Source organism: Manihot esculenta, chromosome 12 (genome assembly GCF_001659605.2).
Source record: "Manihot esculenta cultivar AM560-2 chromosome 12, M.esculenta_v8, whole genome shotgun sequence".
NCBI lineage: Eukaryota > Viridiplantae > Streptophyta > Magnoliopsida > Malpighiales > Euphorbiaceae > Manihot > Manihot esculenta.
In genome coordinates this window covers 36430395-36456258 of record NC_035172.2, presented here as the reverse complement: position 1 = coordinate 36456258, position 25864 = coordinate 36430395, and the positions used below count along the sequence as shown (strand labels likewise).

General features: G+C 33.0%; 5 protein-coding genes and 1 long non-coding RNA gene across 8 annotated transcripts; 2 read left to right on the top strand and 4 right to left on the bottom strand.

The window, feature by feature from the left end:
• The first annotated feature begins 601 nt into the window (after positions 1 to 601).
• Positions 602 to 4463, top strand: LOC110627266 (probable polygalacturonase). Of its 2 annotated transcripts, XM_021773514.2 has the most exons (5): positions 602 to 1354; positions 2060 to 2180; positions 2519 to 2693; positions 3090 to 3160; positions 3251 to 4463. In XM_021773514.2, the coding sequence occupies exons 1-5, from the start codon at positions 914 to 916 to the stop codon at positions 3880 to 3882; spliced, it is 1440 nt and encodes a 479-aa protein (XP_021629206.1). In that variant the 5' UTR covers positions 602 to 913; the 3' UTR covers positions 3883 to 4463. The 2 variants fall into 2 exon arrangements, with proteins under 2 accessions (XP_021629206.1, XP_043805055.1); XM_043949120.1 differs by having other exon boundaries at positions 3090 to 4463.
• Positions 4464 to 4937: 474 nt separating this feature from the next.
• Positions 4938 to 5885, bottom strand: LOC110627267 (photosystem I reaction center subunit N, chloroplastic). Its single transcript, XM_021773515.2, has 3 exons — positions 5426 to 5885; positions 5209 to 5334; positions 4938 to 5118 (listed from the first exon to the last, which is right to left on the bottom strand). Exons 1-3 carry the CDS (start codon positions 5726 to 5728, stop codon positions 5029 to 5031), a joined length of 519 nt encoding a protein of 172 aa, XP_021629207.1. The 5' UTR covers positions 5729 to 5885; the 3' UTR covers positions 4938 to 5028.
• A 531-nt stretch (positions 5886 to 6416) lies between these two features.
• Positions 6417 to 8256, bottom strand: LOC110628893 (transcription factor CSA). The gene is made up of 2 exons (XM_021775716.2): positions 7983 to 8256; positions 6417 to 7857 (listed from the first exon to the last, which is right to left on the bottom strand). Exons 1-2 carry the CDS (start codon positions 8134 to 8136, stop codon positions 7109 to 7111), a joined length of 903 nt encoding a protein of 300 aa, XP_021631408.1. The 5' UTR covers positions 8137 to 8256; the 3' UTR covers positions 6417 to 7108.
• A 5805-nt stretch (positions 8257 to 14061) lies between these two features.
• Positions 14062 to 15826, top strand: LOC110628017. The gene is made up of 5 exons (XR_002489947.2): positions 14062 to 14346; positions 14437 to 14475; positions 14585 to 14688; positions 15518 to 15603; positions 15689 to 15826. It is a non-coding gene; the product is annotated as an uncharacterized LOC110628017 (long non-coding RNA).
• Positions 15034 to 17833, bottom strand: LOC110628016 (B3 domain-containing protein Os01g0234100). Of its 2 annotated transcripts, XM_021774455.2 has the most exons (6): positions 17394 to 17833; positions 17188 to 17271; positions 16789 to 16959; positions 16493 to 16699; positions 16256 to 16346; positions 15034 to 16057 (listed from the first exon to the last, which is right to left on the bottom strand). In XM_021774455.2, exons 1-6 carry the CDS (start codon positions 17421 to 17423, stop codon positions 15324 to 15326), a joined length of 1317 nt encoding a protein of 438 aa, XP_021630147.1. In that variant the 5' UTR covers positions 17424 to 17833; the 3' UTR covers positions 15034 to 15323. The 2 variants fall into 2 exon arrangements, with proteins under 2 accessions (XP_021630147.1, XP_021630146.1); XM_021774454.2 differs by lacking the exon at positions 17394 to 17833 and having other exon boundaries at positions 17188 to 17325.
• A 509-nt stretch (positions 17834 to 18342) lies between these two features.
• On the bottom strand, positions 18343 to 25817 carry LOC110628207 (WD repeat-containing protein 13). The gene is made up of 12 exons (XM_021774748.2): positions 25457 to 25817; positions 23520 to 23629; positions 23124 to 23193; positions 22097 to 22241; positions 21746 to 21883; positions 20252 to 20391; positions 19889 to 19936; positions 19431 to 19541; positions 19163 to 19341; positions 18949 to 19070; positions 18797 to 18873; positions 18343 to 18712 (listed from the first exon to the last, which is right to left on the bottom strand). The coding sequence occupies exons 1-12, from the start codon at positions 25661 to 25663 to the stop codon at positions 18569 to 18571; spliced, it is 1491 nt and encodes a 496-aa protein (XP_021630440.1). The 5' UTR covers positions 25664 to 25817; the 3' UTR covers positions 18343 to 18568.
• Between the last annotated feature and the right edge of the window lie 47 nt (positions 25818 to 25864).

Below are 25864 nucleotides of genomic sequence, written 5' to 3'. Positions count from 1 at the left end.
GTACTCTTTTCAAAATTAATTATTGTTATTAAATGTCATTTAATATATTAGTACTATATTATAATTCATAATTTGTATTAAATAATTTAATTTAATAATCAAGTAAAATAGATACATTTTAACTTTTACGTAAGCTAATTTAATTATATAATTAAAGTAATAAATTATTGCATTTGGAATGAGGCGATCCCACTGTCCGTTACCACGTAAAATTTCGGGAACTTATAAATTAAAAAAAATTATTTTTATTAAAAATATAAACATAGAAGTGTTATTTTATAATTTTTTATTTAAAAAATAAATATACAAATATCAGGAACTCTAAATTAATCCAGACCAGATCCTTTCCTATTTTCTATTTAAAAAAATTAATAAAATTTTTAAAGAAATTTATTATTTAATTTTTAAATATTATTATTATTATTATTAATAGATTTTTAAAAATTTAGAAATTGATTTTTTAATAATAATAATATGAGGATATTAATTTTTTTTTTTTAAATTTTTATTGTGAATTAAATTAATTAGAATAAAAAAAGGATTAGTAAAAGCAAAACCTAATTAATAAGTAATCAGGTAACAGGCATCACATGCCGAACATCATTCTCACACGCATCCCAGAAAGGCCGTTTCTTTAGTTTTCTCCCGTGAATAGCGCCTGCGCGGCTTCTTCTTTCTTTGCATACCACCTTCTATAAATTTTTTATTCCATATATATAAGATAAAGAAAAACAAGACGTTGAAGAACACGACACCACCGCCACCTCTCTCCGCCTTCGTCTCCACCTATCCACAACCCTCTTCCTGTAAATTAATCTCATTCATAAACGCCATATACGAAGAAAAATCTCTCTCTCTCTCTCTCTCTCCTTTTTTGTTGGCGGTGATTGAAATTTCATGTTCGTTACAGAGAATGGATTGTGGCAAGCAAAACCACGGCAGTGCGATCATGGGTAAGGTAACCAGGCTCTCATGGTCGCCGCTTCTTCTTTTGATCACCCTTATATTGATTTTATCGTTCCAAATCACTACCAGAACCATTTACCCGATACGACTTATGTCGGGATTGTCGGAACCCGAAGTTTCTGAGGTTGTTGGGAGCTGTGTTGGCTTCCTCCGAGAATTCCCCAGAAGAGAAGTTATTATGTCCATCAAGGATTTTGGCGGGGTTGGTGATGGGAAAACGTCAAATACTGACACGTTTCGAAGAGCGATACTGTACATGCAGCGTTTCGGAGATAAAGGTGGGTCCCAGTTGAATGTCCCCAAGGGGAGGTGGCTTACTGGAAGCTTTAACCTCACCAGTAATTTCACCTTGTTTCTTGAAGAGGGTGCCGTTATTCTGGGCTCTCAGGTACGCTAACTTTTGTTTCCTTCTTCATTTAATTTATATTATATGATTCCGATGAACCCAGAAATTTATCATTTTGATCGATTATAAGGCGTATGTTAATCGGAATAGAATCGTTGTATTTAGCTGATGAATCAGTTTTCCACTGATTTCCAACTTTTGAAATTAATCCGTTATAAAGGTTTGTCAAATGTATGAAAAGTAATGGTAAGCGATGGTGGAATATATTGCTTTTGAGACATGAATGGAATAGAAACAAAGCTAGCTTTGTTTGAAAATTTTGGGATGCAAAAAGAGAAATCAACTTTAGCATGTTTGAAATAATTCTCTAGTTTGGCCACGGTTAATCATGCTCATGGCTCCCTTTTGTAGCCCTTCTTTTCTTTCTAATGTGAAATAAAAATGTCAATGGTTGGTTGGTAGGCAGGTGGGTATTGATGTGCAATTTGTGGGATCCACCATACTCCAATGTGTTTTCCTAGAACTTGGTCCTGTTACTAAATTGTATTAAAACGAAAAAATCCATTAGATAATTTACTATTGGTCCCTTATGATACACTTGATCCAGCTCGGTTATTGATCTGCCATAACGCAGACATCCTTGAACTTTGATGGGAATAATCGTTTAAGTATTTAACTTAGTGCGTCCTTGTTACTTATTTTTTAGTTTTTTTTTTTAATAATTTTTTTTATGTCTTTGAATAATAGGACCCAAAGGAATGGCCTATTATAGAGCCTTTACCTTCTTATGGAAGAGGGAGAGAGAGATTAGGAGGAAGACATATTAGTCTTATTCATGGAAATGGACTTTCCAATGTTGTGATTACAGGTATCCACCATTGCATATTGCTTCTATCTTGCACTTATATACTATAAAATGATAATCCTATGCACTGATATGTCTCTTGAGTGCTTTCATTATTTAAACAGAGAAGGGAAAAGATTTCACATTGCCAAGTGCATGATCATGAATATGAAATGTGAACGTTATAATCTTATTTTATTCTTAAATTTTGAACATTGTTCTGAGTTTGAAGGCCAGCAAATAGCTTGGTGGTAATATCAGAAGCAAAAAACTAATTCAGGATGTCCGTTGTGAAATTACGCTCTTTCTTTTGTGTCCAAAAGTTTAATCAATAATTTTTATCAGTTAATTTGGCTTTTCAGGGGATAATGGGACAATTGATGGTCAGGGGAAGATGTGGTGGGAATTATGGTGGAACAGAACATTGGTGCACACAAGAGGACACCTTGTAGAACTAATGAACTCTCATAATATCCTCATCTCCAATCTCACCTTCCGAAATTCTCCTTTTTGGACTATTCATCCTGTTTACTGCAGGTTTCTCTTTCTTATCTTTTTAGTTTAGTAGTTTGTGTTCTCCTTTAAATGTAGTTGAATAAAAATGCGTAATGGAATAAACTATGCGGATAGCATGGAGAAGAATGATAAGACTCTTCCCTTGTAATCTCTTTTCTGCTAAAATATTTTCGACCATGTTTGTTTTCATGTATTATTCTCAATAGCAGATTTTAATTTCTTTTGAATGTGTTGACGCATCACATACTTTCCCTGTGGGCTTTCATTGGACGTGGAGACATAGCATAGGAGTTGTAATTCAAGCATGATTCGTGTAACCAATTGTTATTAGTGTGCTTGTTCACCTGTCCCTGTTAATATTTTTCTGGAACTTAAATACAACATTTGGAGAATTAATATTGGCTCTTTTTTTTTCAGCAACGTTGTGGTTAAAGACATGACAATTTTGGCTCCCCTGAATGCCCCAAATACTGATGGTATAGACCCAGGTGTGCTGCTTGTCTTTCTCTGTCATATTTTAACCCGCACCAAAAGGCTGGAAAGGTTTTTAATCGGTGTTTGCATATTTCCTGTTGCAGACTCAAGCACCAACGTTTGTATTGAGGACTGTTACATTGAGAGTGGGGATGATCTTGTAGCAGTGAAGAGTGGATGGGATCAATATGGTATCAAAATGGCCCATCCAAGTTCAAACATTTTAGTGAAGAGAGTTGCAGGCACAACACCAACTTGCTCCGGAGTTGGAATAGGTAGTGAGATGTCTGGAGGGATCTTTAATGTAACAATCGAAGATTTGCATGTCTGGGATTCAGCAGCTGGGGTGAGAATAAAAACTGACAAAGGCAGAGGAGGATACATATCAAATATTACTATCAGTAATATAACAATGGAGAGAGTCAAGATTCCTATTAGGTTCAGTAGGGGCTCCAATGATCACCCTGATGAAGGATGGGATCGAAATGCAATTCCAGTTGTGAAAGGTGTTTCTATAAGTAATATCGTGAGTTTGAATTCAACAAAAGCCCCAGTTTTGCAGGGAATCAAGGATGCACCGTTTGGTGGGATATGCATGAAGAATGTTACACTGATTGGTTTGGCATCAGCATCATGGCATTGTGAATTTATCTCAGGATTTGCCAAAGATGTATTCCCAATGCCATGTCCGCAGCTGCAGAATAATGCCTCTACATCCTGGTGTTCATACTCTTGAGCTTCACTGGTCAAGTGTGTTGATTTTGGAATTTTGGTTGAACTTGGGGGTTTTACTCCAATTTATTTGGCAGACAGTCTGCAACTCTGCAAAGCTTAATCAGAGTTGAAGAATCATGTCACAGGTGGAAATCAAGGATCACAATAAGGATCTGCATTGAGCAGTTTGTGAGTTGAATGATTCTTTTCTTCGGCATGATTTGAGCTGCTGTGTCAAGGACCTCTCAGAATGCTACCGGTACAAGTACCAAAACAAATTGAAGGATAGCTAGCGGACTTGAGCAGTTGTAAGTCCCTGAATGATTTACAGATTTGCTTGGAGGATTCATTCATGCAATACTTAGGCTTTTTAAAATATGATATTAGGCACTGATTGGCTGCACATAGAAGTACCAGGATATACAAATGTAACTTCATTTTTTGTTTTTGAAAATGCATTATTTTGTTCTGTGATTTTGGTCCTAATAATCTCCTCCTCACATCTCTTCCTTGGCCTTGTTTTGCAGCCACAGAAGGCTGATGCAATACTGTATTGTGAACTATTGTCACTCATTAATCTGAATGAACTAAGTTTCTTGGCAATCTTGAATTTATGAAGTTATTAATTCTGATTTCTTCATTTATTTATCTGGATGGAAGCATTGGTCTCCACTGTCATCATTATATCTTGCGTATACCAACTGTATTCTTGCCTTCACATTGACATACTTGATGGCTACGCTATGTTCCTCAACAAGTTTTACTTTCATGGAAGAGATTCTAACTTTTTCTATCTAATTAAGAACCAGACTTGCCAAAGAATGGAATATGAATGAAGTGCAGGGCTAATTCAAGCATACAGTTTGAACAGAAGTAAAGTAAATATAATTTCCCTTGATTACTTACAGTTAAGGTAGTTTTTCTGATGGCTTATAGCTTTTCTGAGTCTTATTTTGATGCTTTTCCAAAAATTCTTTTTTCTTTCCCTTTATCCACTCTTGGAATATTGTAGTTTTGCAGTATAGATTGAGCTAAGTGAAAATTAAAAAAATAATAATAATAAAAATGAGAAGAAAATTAGAGTTCTAATGGATGTAGAGTTCAATTCTTGAATGGAGATCTAGATACATGTTGGAAAAGGCAAAGTTGAGAAGAAAGCTTGCCCACTTCACCATTTCCAGAAAACATTAGAACCACACTTGTATTTGTCCTTTCCTTCACACTCCAAAGCCAAATCATCAGAGATAAATGGCACTTTCTGCATCCACCAACAAAAACAAATCATAAGATATCAATAGCATAGTTTATAAATCATTGATTCAACCTCATGTATAAGTATTAGTTGAACCTTTTGCTTGGCAAGATCTTGGCAGCCAGTGAAGTTCTCTGGGAACTTGCATGAACCAAATTCAACTGTGTATGCTCTTGCAAAATTAGCCCCACTTGTGGCCAACCTCTTCTTGTCGTTCAATTCCTACAAAAATAAATGCTTAAATTTAGAGTACAAGTTGATAAAAAAAAAAAAAAAAAAAAAAACCCAAATCTGCAAACAAATTAAACCTCACCTTGTTAGCTTTGCTCTTTTCAAGATAGTCTTCAATAACTCCAGCATTGGCAGAGGAAGAAGCAACAGCAGAGGTGAAAAGGGTAGCTGCAAGACAAAGCATAGCAGTTCTCCTTCCTTCACTTTTAGATTCAGAAGAAGCTCCAGCTTTCTGGGCTCTGATCACAGGCAACTTGGGGCCAGACGTAGCTGCGGAAACACCAGCAGGCATTGAAGCGAGCTTTGAGCTAAGCTCAGATGATCCAGCCCCGGCGCCTGAAATGGCATAATTGCATGCCAAAACACTAGAGTTCATGGTTGCCATTGCTACAAAAAAGGAATTTCTTAATTTCTCTCTCTTTTTGTTTTTGTTTCTTTAACAAAGATGATGAGTGTAATGGTGAGATGGGTGTTGGATATAATTGATAAAGAGTGATGTGGAAGAAGGAGATATGAGTGTAATAAAGGCTGTGGTTAGAGTTTAGATAAGGTGAGATTGCCTTACTCTTATTGGGCATTGGCAAATTTTGTGGTTGATGCCAGTTTTTGTGCCTTTGAAGGCTTGTGGTCACCATGCTTCTTGGGTCCACTTTGAAATCAAAGTTGATGTCTGCTGGGTGTTCTGTTTGCGGCATAGGTTCACACAAGAGTTGCTATTGACTTATAGATTTAAATTAGATCATTTTCTTTTTGAACATCAGCTTTTTTTTTTTATTTAATAGAAATTATAGATAATTATGTAAGAAACAAAAAGACTAGATGAGGGTGGTGACCACCCTATATTGGGCAGCAATGCTCATTGATTCATATAATAATTTTGGAGTAGTAGTTTTTAAACCCAACTTCCTAATCCAAGCCCAATCCGATTACTTTATTGTTCATAATCATATATATTCATATTTTTAATTTATTTTATTTTACAATAACATATCGATCATATTCATAAAGACATATTGTAAGAATTAATGCATGCTAGTTAAGTTACGTACTATTTTCTTCCCATGGAGGATCCCATATTTTCTTAGAATATGTTCAGGAAACAAAGTTTTATTAATTTTGAAGATTGAACCCAGCATTGATGAACTAAAATTTATTATCTTGATGCAAATTAAAAAAATAAAAATTTATGCCAAGATCATAAAAACAAACCAAATCTCCCCTCATAATTCTTCCATTAATAATAACACCCACTTAATGCATAGAATTTTCCAACACCATCATCATATATGCACCTGAAAATTTTGTCTTAAAGAGCATAGCTTCAAAGTGTATCCATGTATGAAATTGCATGAGATGCATGCAATTTATTTCTTCTCAAAAGCCCTACTGTATACATATGCCATACTAGATTTATCAGGTTTTGAGCATCATGCATTAGCTATATATATTACCATCAACCTCAATTAATTCTAAATATATACATCAGAATCAGATGGCAACATGTCATCTAATTAATACCAAGGACCAAAAACTTCAACGACATCAAATCCCCCATCAACAACTCAAAGCAACATTGCTAATTAATTAAGGTAGAGAATAGCTTATGTAATTTGTCACCTGAGAGTTCAAATGACAACTGAGGGAAATCAGAAAAAAAAAATTCCAAGAGCTAGCTGCATGCATCTCCTCTCTTTGCTAAATTTCATATAGATAATACAGGAAAATTGAGAAGATGATATTAATAATTATATGTTTAAACTCATAATTAAGAGATTCCCACACCAAGAAAATCTATGAAGGAAACATCCTTTTGATTGATTGCTCCATCTTCTAGCTCTTTTTGCAATGTAGCTGATTTGCTTGCATGGTTCCCACCACCATAACTTAGTAAATTGGCTAAAGGATTATTATTATTAGCAGCAACTTTCGTAGAGTTAGAGATCTGAGCTGATGATCCAAAGAGACTTTGGTAGTAGCCACCATACATGGATCCATTGAAGCCATGTGATCCATCTTTAGTGTGAGAAGAAGAACTTGATGAATTCATATAACCCTTTCCTTTTCCATCCAAGAAATCGAAATTTAAAGACTCGTTGGTGATGGTTGAAGCACTAATAGTCCAAGAAGGAGAAGAACTTGAACACATGGTGAAGTAACCATTGCTTTGAAACCCTAATTTAGAGTGATGATCAAGTGGTTGATGAAGCCTATAGTAGCTTTCAAAATTGGAACCAGGAGTAGTAATTTTCTTGTTAGATTCAGTTGGATGAAGATGGAAACTTCTCTTACCGTAGACAGATGATAAGCGTTCTCGCTTTCTTCTTGCCATCACAACATGGTAGTGATTCTTCACAGCGTTGTCTGTTCTTCCAGGAAAAAGCCTAGCTATTGAAGCCCATCTGTTTCCTTGAATCTGATGAGCTTTCAGAAGCCTTTCTTCTTCTTCTTCTGTAAAGGGCTTTTTGTTGATGTTGGGATCAAGTTGGTTGTACCATCTTAATCTGCAGCTTTTTCCTGCCAATCAGGAGAAGAGAAAATTTCAAAGAAATAAAAAAAAACATTTCTTAGAACATGAGCAATATAGAAAGCAAGAGAGAGATGAGATTTCTTTAGCATGATCGTGATAGATAATTAATTACCTGATCTTCCTTGAAGATGCTCTGCAATGAAATTCCAATTTTGAGGACCATATTGATTCACAAGTTGCCGGAGTTTCTCATCTTCAGCTGGCCTCCAGTGGCCTCTATGGCAGCTCTTACCACTATCACTACTACTACCTCTACCATTTTCCATCACCTTTGCATCCAAAACTTCACAACCAAACAGCAAAATTTATGGCAAGATTCAAGTTGAAAGTTCAGGAACAGCACAAAGAGAAAGAATAAGGAAGTGGGTCTGTTTTTAGGGTTATGGATGAGAAGTCACTTTTGCTATATAGGCTGTATATACATATATATACATATACAAAGCTTTGGTTTTTATATTCTTTTAGACATTTGGGTATATGAATATGACCATTCGTCCCCACACAAATCTCCTAATTAATTTCATCAAAATCTCTCTCAAAAGAGGTTTGTTAAATTACCGATGAAAAATTATATATTTTTTGAGTTTCCGACGATAATATTCAGTCGAACTTTTCTCATATTAGTAAAATAATATATTTTCATAAATATATAATCTAGTTGAAGCATATTCACGCTAAAAAAAATAAAATAAAATAAAAAATAAAAAATATATATAATATATATAGAAGGCATATCTGAAGAGATTGATTATAGTATTGCAAATTTAGAAATATGTTGTTGCAATGAAGGAAAAATCATTTATTCTTGTAAGAGGGAGTTGGTGAAGTAAGGTAGTAATTGAAGAGGTAACATATAAATTAAGCATTTGTGTTTTTGTGGCCTTATGGAAACCTCAGAGGTTAACAACTTTCATTTTTCTTTCTATAGTAATAATGTGATTTTATTCAATTTTCTTATTAAGATTAATTCAGTTTTTTATTTGAATTATTTTTATTATTAGTAAATTAATCCATTTATTTATTTATTTCTATTTTTTTCCATTTCAATTTAATCCCATTTTCTTTTCATGTTAATTTTAAATTAAAATAATTTAATTACAGAAACTCTAAATTAACTGTTAATTAATTACTTTTTTTTACATATATCTAAAATAATCAACTTTCTTCTTTCATTTTCTTAAGGTTTTGATGGGTCAAGTCCATCGTAAGAGTATGAGCAACAACAAACCAAGTGCAATTACACAGTAATATATATTCGTTAAAAAACAAATTAAATTAAGTAATTTTAAAAATATATCAATTTATATATGTACTCAATATTATTTCATATATTTTATTTTTAAATTAAAATTAAATAATAAAAAATAAATTATTCCAGCAAAAAAACGTTTTTCACAATTATTTTTAAAAAAATAAATGGGTCTTAAACTTTAACTTTTGCTGGAATATACATATACTAAAAAAAGTTTAATTGAATTAATGATATTAGTAATGATTATTTGTGGGACTCATACAATGAGTTAATCTTAAACACGTAATTAATAATGATAATTAATTTAATACCTTTATCCTTATTAATTATCATTTGCAATTCATTAAAACTATAATTACATCAGAATAATTAATTCCATGTGTTATAAAACAATTCATCCAACCAGCAACTAATTTAAATTATTTATCATATAACTTTCATTCTTTATTCTTTAGTGACACGTAATCATTATTCATTATTCTGTTACATATCGCCCGTTCTTGTCACGCAGATTCATACCTACGATATAACTGCTTATCCATTTTCACGACTATTTAATTTCAATTTGACACGCATGTTAATAGGGCCGTGACGTAATCAGATATACTCTCCTATTCCCTATCACATTACATAGGCTAGACTCTTTTCTGATGAATCCAAGCCTTACAGGCTAAATGACGCACTGAGTGGTCGGCCTGTTTTGTGGGTCTATCGGATTTCGGCATGTTTTTTTCTTTAGAATTCGACTTCAAATTAAATTTTGATATCAGACTCCGGCGGCGGTGTAAAAAATTTAAAATTTTTTATTTTAAACAAAAATTTTAAATTTTTTATTTTAAACAAAAATTTTATAAAAAAATTAATTAAATTAAATTAAATTTTTATAAAATTTTTTATTCTAAACAAACAGATAAGGATTCATTAAAAATATAACTATGTATTTATTTAGAAAGTTGAGAAAGTAAAGGATCCTGATTGTCTACTCAATTCTGGTAAAAGTGGAAACTTACATAAATTAATTTTCTCATATAATGTGAAGTTTGTTAGAATTGTTGCACATTTTCATTTATCAATCTTCAAAATCTGTTACTTTTCTCCTACCTACTTATTGCAACACATCATGCCTAAGTTCTTTGCATGTATTTCCAAAAATGGAGTTTTGGTATCATATTGCAAATTAATTTTTAATTAAATAAGGACCATCTAAATTAATATTTTTTATTTTTTTTAAAAAAAGCACATTGCAAATTAAAATTTAATTAAAAATAATAAAGTTGCTAATTTGTCTTGTTCTAAGCAAGCAACACATCAATTGATTTAATTTTGTGATACTCTTCAACAATTGATCTAAGCTAACCCATCTTTTCCCAACCACACCTTCTGTCACATTTCCATACACTTGAAATTTACCAACTAACCTTTTTTGACTAAAACATTCAATCCCACAATTCCCTCTTTTGTATTTTAATCTTGTTTAATTTTGTACATTGTCCTTTCATGCATAACTATATCACATTTTGCACACTTCACCGATAATAATTTAAAAAATTTACTAATTTTAAACGTTAATTTTTTATTATTTAATTTCTGTAATATAAAAAACTTATTAGTTAATCGTTTAATTTTATAAAAATATCTACTAATTAATTTTTTATATTTATATTAAAAATATTTTAAATTTTGTTCATTTATACAATAATTAACCGTTAAAATTAATAAAAAAAATAAATTAATAGACTTTTTACGCCACTTCTTTCCTCATGACTGGCCACCAATAAACCCTTTTCAGATCCTGGTACATTTTGGTGCCTCCTGGGTGAACACTATACCTTGCATTATGAGCTTCCCTTATAATGTTTCCTTCACACTGCCCCTATCTGGTACACAAAGTCGACTTCCATAGCGGAGGATCCCTTTGTTGTCAAATCTGAACTCTGCACTGTTGCCTGACTGAACAGTCCTGGCAATTTTCATCAACTCAGGGTCCTCATGCTGTCTCTGAGCGATCTGCTCCAGAAACACTAGTGTCACTCTCATATGTGCGATCAATGCACCTGTACTAGACAACTCTAGCTGTAATCCCTCTTCGAAGAGCTTATAAAGCTCCATTACAACTGAATTAATTAATGGATTTTTTTATATCACATGAATTAATTAAATAATATTTTTTTTTGAAAAATAAAATTTCATGTGAAAAAAAATTTTGGGAATTGGGTTTATGATCTTTAGTGTATATGTAATATTTTTAATTAATTATTGAATAAGAAGAAACAGACATCTTAGAAAATGTCAAAAAATAAAAAGCAGCCTTAGACAAGCATTTGTTTTGGTATTACTTCTTGAATTGTTTTTAAGGAAAAAATATATATTAATCATTTTTTTTAATTGTAATATTTTAAAGTAATTTTTTTATCAATAAAAATAATAATAAAAAGAATGCCCAACAGTACTGTCTAATGTGGAGTGAAAAACTTGGCAGTCAAAGTGTGGCTGCACCGAAAGATCAAAGATATGATGGATTAGAATTTTAATTAATTTCTGAAAAAGCAAGGTTGGTTTGGGTTGGTGAATAATTAAAAGATTCTATGAATTTTATGTAAAAGCCATTTTTTGACTAATAGCAAATAAAACATGAAAATTTGATTTCATTTTATTAGATTAATATTTTTAAATTAATAAAAATATTTTATTATTTTTTGAATTGTCCGACAACAAGGATTCGTAATTTATAAATTAATTTAAAATTATTTTTTATATAAAAATTGAATACATAATAAGTTGGATTTATTTATAATTTAATTTGAAATGATTAATTTGATTGAAAAGATTAATATAGTATCTGCATAATTAAACAGACATTTAAAATTTAAATTAAATATGAATTATGATTACTGCCGAATTTTCTACACTAGGGAGGCATGACATAATCATGAAAAAAAAATACGAGTTCAAAACCTATCAAATCATTTTTAAGAAAATCGATTCAATATCGTAGGCTCAAGTTCGGATATGTGGTGGAGGTTAAATCAGTCATGAGCGCAGATTCGATAAGAAATAGTCTAACTCGGTGATATGACGTGAGAGAAAATAGTTGGTCCAGTCACTTCGCAGCTCTATCTGTACGGAAATCAAAGAAATTAAATGGTCGCCTGATGTGGATAAAGACTCTAATGCATTCATATATGCGGATCTGAGTGATAGATAGAGATGGGTATCATTGTAGTAGAAAAACGATTAAATATTACTAGCGGATAAAAGTGAAAGAGATAAAAGGGAAGGACGTTTTTTTCTCTAAGTAAGTTTACTCGCCCATTGTAAATTTTGAAATTCATAAAAAGGTGATACAATAAGGCAAAACAACTTTGGATTTGTTTGGAGTGTATGATCCCTTTGCTTACTAAGACTTATTGAGAATGAGATCCAAGTTTAGTGTTGGTGAGTCTCTTCGAGGTATCTCTTTTTCAATTTGTGTATTCCTTTTTCTTCATTTTCCCACTTAAAGCTCTGCTACTAGAAAATGACATTGCAATTACTCTTGCTGTAATTCTTGACTTTTCTTATTAATTTCATTCTTAATTAAAAAAATATAAAAAAATAAAATTTGAAACATCCATCTATCTTTTTTAATAAAAACAGTTTTAATTAAATTTAAATTTAAAATCTTTGTCAAATATAGTCAATTGGTTAATGTCAGGAAAAAAAAAAAGAAAATTTAGAAAGGTGAGAAAAGGGATTTACATGGGCACAAAATTCTATGAAGGATTGGATTGTTCCACTTTGGGATGGATTGGTAAAAGGCTTGGAGGGCTGCAAAATTTCTAACATGTTTTTAATTGTTTTTTCAATTTTATTTATTTTTAAACAAAATTGCTGTACAATGAATTCATACAAATAGTTTACCAAAAGCTTTATATGGTCAAGTTAGTAAATCTAAAAACAGAAAAAAAAAAGAAATTTAATAAACCATGTGATGCATTAATCTTACAAATTTTACTTAAATTCATCCCCACTACATAGCATAAATCATTTTAACTATTGAAAAAAAAATAGTTAAAATATTTTTAAAATAAAATAGCTAAATAATTAGTTTTACTAAATCATATGCATTAAACTGTAATTTTCTCCGATTTTAAATAATAACTCAAACAGTAATGCTGATAAAACTATTAGATTGAGAAGAATTCAGTTCCAATAAAAAAAACTAATCCAACTGAATTAAGGCTATTAGGATGAGCAGTATTCAGTTTAAATAAAAAAAATTGATCCAACTGAATTAATTTAAAAATTTAGTTCGGTTTTTATTTATTTCAGTTTAATTTCATTTTTAATTTCAAAAATTTCAGTTATTTCAATTCGGTTCAATTTTAATAAAAAAAATTAAAAAAATCAAACCGATTAGTAATAATAATATATTATTTTCAATAATATAAAGATTTTAATTAAATTTTAAAATACCGTAAAAGATAAAAAAATATATTAAAAATTTAAACTGATTAAATTAAATCGAATCGAATTGAATCAGATCAGTTTAATTCAATTCAATTACTGATCAAAATCAATTCGATTAGATTTTTATTAAAATCAAAATTTTAATTTTAATTTATTTGATTCTATTTAATTTTAAATCGAACTGACTTACCGAGTAAGCATGTTGGAATCAAGATTATTGGCTTACCTCTAAAGGCCATTGAAGTAAAGATTATGGCTAGTAATCTGGGATTTGAGAAATGTGACGGTTGTAGAACTGTTTTGTCAAATCATAATAAATTTTGATTTTTGAACAAGTAAGGTTTATCTGTTAAGTTATTTTCCTAATGTAATATTATTCTGATTGTAATTTAAATTTATTTTTAAAAAAAATTTACTGCAATAATTTTCCATCCATCTATGGAAGCTAAACAAGTCTTTCGGTTTGTTATTTGATTATTGGAGCGTAGGATATAAACAAAGTGTTCGACTCTCATGAAGCTTCACGTGTATTATGTCATCGGCAGGGTTTAGCCAGTGCTGATAAACGACGACGGATATACCCGTTGTCTATGGATGAATGACTCCAAAAGCAGAGGAAGATGCAGCAATCTACCATTAAAAATTCTTCATTCCGGAGGTCATCACAAGAAGCTAGATTTGCAGGGGTTTAGCAAACGGCATTCCTCAGAGAATAGGGTTTATGCATTCGATTTTTTAAGTTGCCAAATTCCAGTGCAATTTTAGGGTTAAGCAGGTTAAAATCGATTCTTGAAGTCAATTGCTTTTTTTCATCTTTCAGAATCAATAGTGTTAAAATAAATACATAGTTTCTTTTCATCTGCAGGTCCCTCAGTCATAGATGGGTTCCCAGAGATTGAAAAAAGTATGTTCTTAAAAATGTTATTTAGAAAATATTCAAAAATAATTTAAAATTACAAAACAGAATTTTCCAAACTCTTTTTCTAACAGTAACTAAAATGTTGTTTTTCTAGAAAACACTTATTTGGAGACCTGGCCTGTTTATCTACTCACCCTTCTTCACCTAACGAGAATTTCAGGAGTTCTTCATGAAGGTTTCTACATCTCTTGGAGGAAGGTATCTGACTATTTCCCACTTCCTTCTCCACTAGCTAATCTAATATTTGAATGCATTTGAGCAAGTTTGTTAATCCTGCCATTTTGCTTGCGTTTGAATTTTGATATTTTCCTTCATGCTCCTTTTCTACTTCTCAGGGAAGAAAAAGAATGCCCATGAAGAATTTCTGGGCAAATTGTAAAGTTTTCATAATTCCATAACCACACATCTAGATCAATATAGGTTCTCAAGTACCTGTGCATTATCATTATAAAAATTTAAACACATCAAGCATATTCTCAAATACACATATAATACACTGCAGAGTAAATAACCATGCATATGGCTAAATATGAGATGGGTGTGAAGACCTGAGAAAGTGTATTCTTGTATAGAGACACCAATTAAAATTCATCATAAGCTGTTCAATTACATTTCTGGCAATACAAACAATAGGAAAGAAAGATTAGTCTCAATCTATTATCTTTCCTGGCAGAAAATACTCCCTTAAACGTTGCTACTGAGTATTTTCTTTGTCAAAATTTCCAGTTGATACTTATATTTACAACCATCCCTGCATAAAAATCATTGGCCTCACTGAAGAAGAAGCCCTTGTTTCCTAACCAAAAACTATAAATGGCAATACCATGTTCTGCTCACCATGGGGCTTCAGCTACTTCTCGGAACTTAAGTTCGTAATTCTCAGACTTCGCTTCCAACTGCTGAATCTCAATATCAAGTCTACTACTAGTCTCTTTTATTTCCAAAAGCTTTGTCTCGAGGGTTCTCAACTCCTCTTCTGCATTAACTCTTTCAATTCTAGCTTCCTTATGCCTTCTTGACTTTGCAGCGAGGCTTGTGAGCTGATCTAACCGATCAAGCAAGAAGTTGATGTTCATTCCCAGTGTTTGGAAGGCTTTCAAAGTCCTCTTCCAGGTAGCAAAACTTTCTAGTGGGTTGGTAAGCTTGGATGCTCTAATGGCATCAGCAATGTTAATAGTTTCTGCTATTACTCCTGCAGCCAGCTTACAATTAAGGCCACCAAGAAGCTGTTCATGGAGAAATGATCTTTGGCTGCAGCAAAGATCATAATACTTGGATTGAAGGTGCCTGGATAGCTCAGGGTTTATAACTAAACCATTAATTATAATGTCAAAATCATCAAAACTCTTCACTTGATTAAAATCAACAGCAGATTCTGACAATCTGATTCCATCCAAAACATCAAAGCCAAGATCCTCACGTTCATTTTCAGAATGATCTGATAAGTGCCCATAGTTAGCACCATTGGCCATATTAACATACTTTTGATTGTTTAAATCTGGATTGCACATTAAGTGGGGCTCTGTCTCCTGATATTCTATAGCTTCAGTAGCTGTACTCAGATTCTCTGAAAGAAATGAATAAATTTGCAAGCATCAGGACCATTTATAGTTACAAGACCTAGGTTGGATTTTTCTGGTTTGGTTTTGGATTCCAGTGGTGTGTGTCATGCTAAGTTTTTTCTGGTTTTAATAATAATTTTCCTTTATAAAAAAAAAACATTACAGGCAACAGTAAGCACAATCTAAACAGTTGAACAACATACCAGGACTCCTTTGTTTAATACAACTATCCAATTTCAAAAGGCCAAGAGCACCATCAACTTCTTCTAGACCATTTACTCTCACAATGTAGACCTTTAAAGGGAAAAAAAAAAGAAGCAGTTAAGTAGACAACACTTAAAGATGAAAGGCATTTCATTTTCGAGGGAAAATAAAAGACTCCCCAAGTGTTAAGTGAAAGGCTAATACATAAAGCTAAGAGGAAAGGTTCAGACAAGCACCTTGAATTTAGTTGGTCTCACTAGTTGAAAAACCAAGACATCGCCCTCTAGCAACTCGTGAGCTATGCTGAAACCTCTCCATCCTCCACTAAGGCCTACCTTCTTTACGAGATATTTTGCTTGATAATTCATTCCACTTTCATTTTCCAAAACAATCATTGTGTCTTGTTTTGGCATATGTTCATCGCAGAATTGCTTATTAAGACCCTATATCCAAAAGGTTAGCTTGTATTATATAGCTCTATCTTCAGATATGGGAAAATGTGGGAAAGGAAAACAGAAGATTTAATATATACCAGCCAAAATCCTCCTGAAACATGAGAAGGAAGCATAAGTTTTATCATGCTAGGAAATTCAGGTGCTAGATTTGATTCAACTTCTGCGGCTCGCTTCAAGACTGCAGATTTAAGCTCTTCATTATCATATAGACTGACTGCTTCGGCTCTCTTCCGTTTATGGCATGTCACCTATTTAAGGGTCAATAATATTTTCTTGTCAGTTCAACTTTACCATTTTTAACATTTAAACTGGTGAGAGTATTTGATACGCATCCAGAGTTAAGTGCATTCTCGCAAATAACAGATAGGTATTTCATTTCCCTGACTCTCTAAGACTTGAAAAAACTAACTAAAAACAGATAATAAGAGAAGGGAAAAAATTCATATGAACTAGAAACAGAGCGAGTGGGTTCTCACTTGCTTGCTTGTCATTTTGATAACAGCCAAAGCTTTTCCGCCAAGAAAATTTTCCTTCACCTTTGGAGGCGTTCCTCGCTTTGGCTGCAAACAGATAAAAAGAAAAAGGGAAAAAAAAAAAAAGAAATTACAGTTCATATAAATACATACAGTTAATGGTGACAGCGCCACAAAGAGAGAGAGAGAGAGAGAGATGAAGAGCGAACCGGCTTTTCGTCCACAGGAAGAACAGCCATAGCATGAAACAGTAGTAGAAATCCAGAAACTCCTAAAAAGAGTTCGTACAAACGGGAGGAATTGAAAACAACTGTTTATATTAGAAATGGAAATTTCGTCCTGCACGCAGCTATGAGGAAAGGCTCGAGAGCCACGAAGGGAAGGTGGACGAAGGAAGGTTTAATTCAAATTTTGTACGGCTACTTTCTAACTTGTCACTTCATAGTTCCAAGAAATGGATTTTAAAATAAATTATTATTTAAAACTTGAAGTGTGGTGATATTAATTTTTTAATTTAATTAGTTGAAGTTTATTTTGATTTTTTTAATAATACAATCCCTTTGTTTAATTTTATCATTTTTCATTGATTCATATAGAATATGGGACCTGCCATCCGTCCAGTATTTTGATTTTGAAGGTCACGTAACGAGAAGCACATACAAGTTTTCTCGCATATTTTTTTTTTATCTTGGCATAATTTATTTTAAAAAAATTAAATAAACTATTATAAAAATATATGAAATTTCAATTTTTTTAATATAAGAATTTTTTAAGTTAAAAAAATCAAATCATTTCCTTCCAAGGGAATTTATTAAAAAAATTATTTCAATTAAATTTTTATAAAATTCTTGATTAAAAACAGAGAATTTGCGAAGCACCTTGGCCTTCAAACAGGAACTTTCCCGTTGGGAATTGAATTTCAACATCAAAAGTTGCTTTAAAACAACTATATTTAAATACTGTTAAAAAATAGTTGAAAAAAAAAATACTAGGTAAAAGCTTTACTAGAAAACACATAAAAATTTAATTGCCAATCAATTTTAGAACTCTTTGATTGATATAATATTTATATATGGAAAAAAAAGAAGCCCTTCTCCACATTTCTGATCAACAGACTCTTATACTTGTTCATGCTGTATGTTTCACTAGACGTGCATATTCCTCAACCACATAGTTCTGAAAAAATGTAAATAATGTTATACAGGATTTTTAATTTTTCAAGGGTTCCTTTGAACAAACCGAGTATAAAATTTAATACAAATAATGATCGCTCAGGTTGCTTGTGTGGGAGACAGAAAGTTACAAAAATTCATGAAATATCATGTGAGAAGCTGTAATTGCTAAACAAGGCAAGAAAAAAGAAACTATTTTCCTTCATCATTCCTCATGGTGTCTGAGGTTTGTCACCATGTATGTTTCTTTGAAGCTTTGCTCTCTTCCATACAATAACGATGCCATAAAGATCAGATGAAGCCAACAAATTCTCTCCATGGTTCCAAGCAACACCAATAACTGGAAACCTATGGCCCTGCAGTCACAAATGTCCCTCTGATGAAAACATACAGGTGAATACAGTCTAACCAATTAAACCTAGTAACCAAAGGAGACGGACCTGTAGCTTGTTCACACATGCATGTCTTGGCCGCGTCAAATCATAGAAGTAAACATTGGAATCATCACTTCCCACAACTGCCCAATAGGAGAGAAGAAGTCAGTAAAGCAATTATTCTCCTTAAAACATGTCATCTTCTTATTTGAGACTACCTATATATTCTCCTTTTTCAAGGGAAAGGAGCGGGCAGAAAGATGCCCGAATGTTATGTAACCGCGGCGCCAATTTGAGTGAACACCGGAGGGTCAGATAACCTTGTATTTCCAAGGCCACACTGCAAAACCACATCAGCATATAAACTATATTTGCTGCTCGAAGCATCAATACAAAGCCAAATAGTAGCAAGACATGTTCTCACAAACAAACCTGAAGAAAGAGAGATTTCCATCTTGGGTGCATGTCAGCAACACAGGGCCTCCTGCCAACAGAGAGAAACTTCGGTACTGCACAGTCGTTACTGGACATTTACTCTTGCCATTTCGATGGCGGTGAGAACGTGATAAGGCACCTGTGTGTGAGTCCATCCTTACACAGTATATACATCCCTGCATGTGTTGCTCTGTAAGCCAATGCCCAAATGGTAATGCATTGATCCATCAGATACTAAAGAGGATATTAAATATCTAACACTCACCTGTGCATCCCCACAGAAAATGAGCTGACCAGTGTGATCATGTTCCATAGAGGTAACCTTAGAATAAAATACTGATTTACGAATAATCCTGCCAGTGCTGAAATTGAATACCTGAATATCAAAAAAGAAGTTTACAAACAAATGGTGTCAACTCAAGTGAAAAATTATAGGACAACCTAGAATTGTCAATTCTTCCTATTAGAAAGCCAAGTGCAATCACAGCAATAAGAGCCTAACTAATTATCAATCCAACATGAATGCAGACTCACAAGAAGCTGTTACAAATAACTACTAAAATCATTTAAGAAATGAGGAAGATCCCCTATTTTTCAGTTCAGATCTTCACAAGTACTAAGTAGAGATGATTATTACATTCAACCAATTACCAGAAAATCTTTAAGTAAATATAGAAAGTCAGTCATGTCAAAATTGTGTACAGCAAAGTAAAAGGTAATTACAGTGATTTCTTTGTTCTCGTTGCCAGCTGAAAGGAAGTTGTTGTTTACCTGCATCAAAGGAGACAGAGAAGAAATAGTAACTTTTCTGGTGAACTACACCACAAAAGAGAAGAAAATATTAAGGACAGACAAATTTTGCAGCAATAAGCCTTATTGATACACTTCATACATTGCATACATACACACACAAAAAAAAGGTTTAAAACCTCACAATGGAACAGAAAAACATTGGAAATTGTACTTGTTTAGAAGGATAAACAATTTCAGAGATGGGCTCATGCCACGAGAAAAACAGGAAATTTCCAAAGGCAAAAACACTTAAAACAGTTCAAAGTAAATGCAAATGTCAAACTTCATACTTACAGGATGAAAACGAATACACAATTGTGAAGAGACTCCATATATTACTCGAATGCAAAGGCCTTGTGATAACTTCCACACTCTAACAGTTTTATCCATGGATGAGGACGCGATATACTGATTGTTGGATGAGAAGTCAAAATCTGAAAGTATACTTATGGTTTAGAAACACGGAAAAGCAATATATCGGATTTTTAACATTCAGCAATGAGTACAGTCATCAAACACTTGCTTTTCAATCATCATTCAATAATTCTCTTTGCTGATTTTAGTATACGCCTCTAATCAGAATCCCAATCTGGGGACTCTGAGAGTCAATATTATTGATGCTTCAAAGAAAGTGGATGCAAACATGCAATTCACAACAATTGATAGGGGAAAATTAAATACCTTGTGATTTAGCACTTTGACACTCACACTATGCATGGATGTATAATGGATGGGAAGGGAGGAGAACTCCTTTATAGATACCCAATTAGGGGTGTAAAAACTTCCAACTCATGGAAACAAAATTATTTTTATGACTTCAGTCACTTTGCCTTCCATCCATCCAAGAGAAAAAAAAAATGCTTCCATTTATTTATTTAGTTTTAGCTTACCGCACACAATTAGTTAAATATTTTCTCCTGCCTTTCCATCTCCTTTCTTCCTACCTTCAAAAAAAAAAACTCCTTTCCCATCTCCCCTTATATCCATGAATTGTGTAAAGAACAAATAAAATTTTGTATCATCTATAATCACTTTAATATCATTATAACTGGTATCACTAATCATGTTTAAATAGTATCACTATAATATAAAATAATTAGTTACATGAAAATAAATGGTTTGCTAATGTTTTCTAATTGTAACATGCTGAGGAAAACATCTTTTTTTCTATGATTTTTTTTTCTCAATAATAAAAATTCATCTTGAAAAAAAAAAATTCTAATGGGGAACTAATGGTGTTATATGGCTAACATAAAGTTATCTACAAAGATAATGTGCAAGTTTAATTGTCATTTATTCGGGAAAAAAAAGTTTAATTGTCATTTATGACACAAGGACAATAGATAAGAATGTTTTGAGCATATTAGGAAGAAAGAAACAAAAATGACAATGACGTATTTCTCAAACTAAAATAATGTAAAAGAGGATGACCCTTAAGTGTCGAAACATTAAACACAGTAGTTTTATGAATTTTTCCTACTCAACTTAATAGGTTTCCAGATAATGTTTTCTAGGCCAATTAGTAATTCCAGACGTAACCATGCAGTTTGCATTCTGTAGACAGCAAAAGAATAATACAAGACCATGTGGTCCATGTCATATTGAGAGTACATCACAATATCACATGATTCCATATTTTTGCTTCTGCAGATGGTTGACCTTCTCCCCAAAATTTTGGAGGAGACACGTAACTATGCAAGTGCAACCCTCTACCCTCGAGACACAAAGGATATTATTGAATCATGCAGTAATATCAGCATGTGCAAGGTTAATACCAGTTAATCGAACCTGTGACATCTCTTGAATGTCCCTTTAATTGTTTGAGGACTGAAGGTGGCTCAGAGACAGTGCATACTGTCAAGGTCCCATCTGCTGCCCCATAAGCAAGTAGATCAGAACTCATGTGGCCAAACTTCAAAACCGTAACTGCGTAAAAGACCAAACAGGTTGAAGGATAAGGTAAACAAAACAGAAAACAACAAACATAACCAACCAACAAGAAAATAGAATCAGCAGTCTCCTATCTTTTGATGAACCATACTTCAAAAAATTGACACGAATGTACCTCCTGACTTTTCCTCAATTTCCTCACTCTACCAAAAGTAAATGCACATAGCAGCAAAAGATTCAAAAGAATACCAGCAGATTTGCATTGATCAAAGATGCAGTGCATTCCTACAAAAGAATATGCAGGTTCAACCCCTCGATGACGTGGATGATCAATATCACTTGCACTTGAGCTGAAACTTGTTCTATGAGTTGAAGGCAGATTGCCAGTTAGGTTCTGCAAGTGAAGTTCAAAATTACAGGGAAGGAGAATAAACCAAAGATGTAAAGCAATTTTGTTATTATCATGCAAGCATTGCAAGTTACTACATAAAAGGTTCAGGCCAAAGATATTATTGTCATGCAATCATTGTAAGTTACTAGATAAGTCTCTTTACTAACAAGGTTCAGGCAAAGATAACAACTGCAGAGTCAAAATGAGATAATTTTCAAAGTCAGTTGCACGCTACCATACTATAATTTGAATTCCAGACGAATCTTTTTTTTTTTTCCAATTCCCAACTCCTAAAATAAACTAATTGCGCTTATTTCTCATGAAGTGCACTGAAATTAATTGAGAAATGAAGTGATGAGTAATTGAGTATAAATAAAAGCAATTTTTATGCAAGGATAGCATATGATACAAATATTTTTGTCAGACTTGTCAAATATTAAATTTCAGGCAGTATTAACATTATCAACCAATTCTTTCCAAATATTTTAGTACATAGAATCTTGTTCCATCAGATTTATATGACTTGCAAGATGTATGGTGTGAATGACAAATCTCAGAACTGATAAAATTAAAACTTGATTCTTTGGCCTAGACTAGAGCTTAAAGTGAAAAAAATAAAAACTACACTATTAGAGCACTCGCAAATGATGCAATTTTTTTTTCTTTTTTAGGCCTTAACTTTAATCATCACATAGATTTTACAGGCCAAAAAGGTAAAAATACCACCTTGGTACTTTCAGCAATTATGCGGGAGACTAGGAGAACCATAACAAGAAGCCAATCACCTCAATCGATGAAAATGGAATGGTTTAATTAGATTGGAGAATAAGAGATGTGTTAATGTTAGAAGCTGTGAAGGAGATTGTAATGCAAAATGATACATACCCTGCTAGAACTCCAGCTCTCTGCATCAAATAAATGGGACAGTGGACTTGGACATTGAAGCCATCGCCCACTGATCCATCAACCAGTAAATTACCCTGATGTCAGAATTGTATAGATTATAAATTGAAAGAGCACTCACAAATTAGAAACTACATTGATGAAAGAAATCATAGTAATTCTCAAAATACAGCAAAGGCAACAATATCACAAGCTTCACAGAAGACAAAGGCCAAAGCTACACAACGGAAAGAATTTTCTGTTGAAAAATCTATGCAACACAGGTTCAGACATGCCAATTATATAATGATCATAGAAAAAAAAAGGGAGAAAAACGCCATACAAGGATATTTAGAGCGTTCATAGTTTTACTTAAGTAACTCATCAAGTAAATTTTACCTGTCCCCTGGAGTGCTTTGGAGGCTTGCCATTTGTTGACTTTCCCAATTTCTTGGCCTGCGAATGTAATTACGATAGCTTGCATACCCTTTTCCATTGCATCTCCAATCCTTCAACATAAATCAAAGTGGCAAGCCATTTCTTAAATTTACAGGGAAGGAAAGAGGAGGAAGCCAAAGATGTCAACAAGGAGAACAGTAACATAGTAAACAATTAACTAGCGAACAATCCCTCAATGTGGATAAAACACTTATGCCAAGATTGCACACATATGCCAACATATTATTTTAGAGATGAAATAAAAAAGCATAACAAATAAATTAAAACTACGATGCTCGATTAACAAATAAATGTAAAAAACCATGATGCTTGAAACTTTCTTCTAGAGGATAAGGTGAATATAATGTGGAAAAAAAACACATTACAAAATAAATTATGATCTGTTTGTTTGGATACTTAGACTTGAAATTGAGGATTTGGACTTAGTTTTAATATAGATTTTTAACAAACTATTGATTTCAAATTGTACCATCTTATTTATTAAGAGCTTTTTGGAGTGGATTTGAAATGATACTATTTTGTGAATAATTTCAAATCCATATTTAACTATCATATATTCCATGTTTATAAAGCTTAAGCAATATTCATCAATCTAATAAATTGAAAAAAACATATATTTTATCAAATTCAATCTCATATTTCAAATTCTCCTATCCACACACAAGGTTAGTTAATTGTCGGTTCCTTCTCAACTGCAATAAATCATGGCCTCACTCAAACCTTGGGCCTTAGGAGAAAATTAGCCTACACATACACAACAGTAAGTCCTTTGTTGCTGGCTAATAGTAGCTTTCACAAGCTATTATATAGAACCTACCTCACTAGTTCCTTTTCTCAGAGGGACTTGGGGCTTGCACCCTTTGCCATTGCACAACATTAAATCCTTTTCCTCTATCACCCCAGAAACTTTATAGTCACTCGTGCAATTATGTACATTTGATTATGGTGCAATTATGGCAAAAGGCCCATGTATACTGGCAAGTGAATTGTCAATAGATCTGGCAAGATTCTTAACAATTTTGGCCATATATAATAAATGTTCACAGAGGAACTAAAGGAAAATGAATACCGTCATGTATTAAGTAATGTGGTTAACCACAATAAGGGTTGCGATCTTTCCACAGTGATGTGAAATATTTTCCAAAACTAAATGAAACTGAAGATCTCGATCTAACTTGGATCTTAAAGTGATTGAAACAGGCTACAACAATTCCACAACAAGCCTCCAATTTCATCCCAATTAGAAATTTGTAGGAAAACAACTAGTATTCCTAATTTTCCTATTTCTCACTCCCAAGGTTCAAACTTAGATGGCCAATCAATGCTTCCAATATTACCTGCTAAACAAATTACTCTAGATAAACAGTGTCCAAACTCAGTTTTGTGCTCATCACGACAGGTGTTCACTACAAAAGGTTCTGCTAGAGAGTAACAATTGGACCATTTATTAACCCGCAGTCACTCAACATCTTCATTTCTATGTGAAGTTAGAAACAATTGAAAGTCGGAATTATACAAATGAGGTTCGATCTTGAACACCACAGTCAATCTCCTATTGCATCCCAGACCCAATAGAAATCTATCTTTCAGAATTGTAACTATTAAGACCACTCATCCCTAGGAAATATCTATTTGAAGCATCAATTCTAGTTTGAATTTTCGTCCAAATCTATGACATTAACTTGACAATTGAAGTTGCAAAAGAGAAAACAGAAAAGGAAAATTTAAAACACTTCATTTCTCCAATGACACTAATTCAACAGCATGAGCCTCAAACTAGCTCCAAGTATCTGCCATCGGCTAGATCTATTAAAAAAAATACTGATTGATACATTTGAAAGTAGAGAGAGAGAGAGAGAGCGAGAGAGAGAGCTTACGAGTCGGCGAAGATCACCGGACTCAGCCTTGCGATAGAGAAGGAGACGGCGAATGCCAATATATTCAGGATCAGCATCGGCGTTCACCGGCTGAAGCAAGCAGCTGAACAACTCTGGATCCACATCCTTCTTCTTGTTGTTATGGTTGATTTGAGTTTCTATAGTTGATGTGTCATGGTTTTTCTGGATTACTTCCTCCTCCGACATTCTATGAAGCTTCCAGCTGATTTTTCATCAGAGAATCAGAGTGAGGGAACGCAACAATCAGAGGGGGAAAAGAATAGAGCGAAAGAGGGAGGGAGGGAGGCAGAGGGAAGAACGAGGGAAAGAAACAAAGGGGACGTAAGGGGGAGTACGAGAGAATGGCAGGGTAATTCTGGAATTTTCAAAAATATCGGTTCCAGATTT

What these genes read in the sequence shown, in the direction of transcription:
- LOC110627266 (XM_043949120.1), top strand. Translation starts at nt 914, where the DNA reads ATGGATTGTGGCAAGCAAAACCACGGCAGTGCGATCATGGGTAAGGTA. An exon ending in CCGTTATTCTGGGCTCTCAG is followed by an intron (nt 1,355 to 2,059) that starts GTACGCTAACTT and finishes TTTGAATAATAG; the next exon opens with GACCCAAAGGAATGGCCTAT. An exon ending in TTCCAATGTTGTGATTACAG is followed by an intron (nt 2,181 to 2,518) that starts GTATCCACCATT and finishes TTGGCTTTTCAG; the next exon opens with GGGATAATGGGACAATTGAT.
- LOC110627267 (XM_021773515.2), bottom strand. Translation starts at nt 5,728, where the DNA reads ATGGCAACCATGAACTCTAGTGTTTTGGCATGCAATTATGCCATTTCA. An exon ending in AAAAGAGCAAAGCTAACAAG is followed by an intron (nt 5,335 to 5,425) that starts GTGAGGTTTAAT and finishes TTATTTTTGTAG; the next exon opens with GAATTGAACGACAAGAAGAG. An exon ending in AAGATCTTGCCAAGCAAAAG is followed by an intron (nt 5,119 to 5,208) that starts GTTCAACTAATA and finishes TGGTGGATGCAG; the next exon opens with AAAGTGCCATTTATCTCTGA.
- LOC110628893 (XM_021775716.2), bottom strand. Translation starts at nt 8,136, where the DNA reads ATGGAAAATGGTAGAGGTAGTAGTAGTGATAGTGGTAAGAGCTGCCAT. An exon ending in GCATCTTCAAGGAAGATCAG is followed by an intron (nt 7,858 to 7,982) that starts GTAATTAATTAT and finishes CCTGATTGGCAG; the next exon opens with GAAAAAGCTGCAGATTAAGA.
- LOC110628016 (XM_021774454.2), bottom strand. Translation starts at nt 17,325, where the DNA reads ATGAACTGTAATTTCTTTTTTTTTTTTTCCCTTTTTCTTTTTATCTGT. An exon ending in TCAAAATGACAAGCAAGCAA is followed by an intron (nt 16,960 to 17,187) that starts GTGAGAACCCAC and finishes ACCCTTAAATAG; the next exon opens with GTGACATGCCATAAACGGAA. An exon ending in TGAGACCAACTAAATTCAAG is followed by an intron (nt 16,347 to 16,492) that starts GTGCTTGTCTGA and finishes TTCCCTTTAAAG; the next exon opens with GTCTACATTGTGAGAGTAAA.
- LOC110628207 (XM_021774748.2), bottom strand. Translation starts at nt 25,663, where the DNA reads ATGTCGGAGGAGGAAGTAATCCAGAAAAACCATGACACATCAACTATA. An exon ending in CAAAGCACTCCAGGGGACAG is followed by an intron (nt 23,194 to 23,519) that starts GTAAAATTTACT and finishes TTGATGGATCAG; the next exon opens with TGGGCGATGGCTTCAATGTC. An exon ending in TTTTCTGTGGGGATGCACAG is followed by an intron (nt 19,342 to 19,430) that starts GTGAGTGTTAGA and finishes CAACACATGCAG; the next exon opens with GGATGTATATACTGTGTAAG.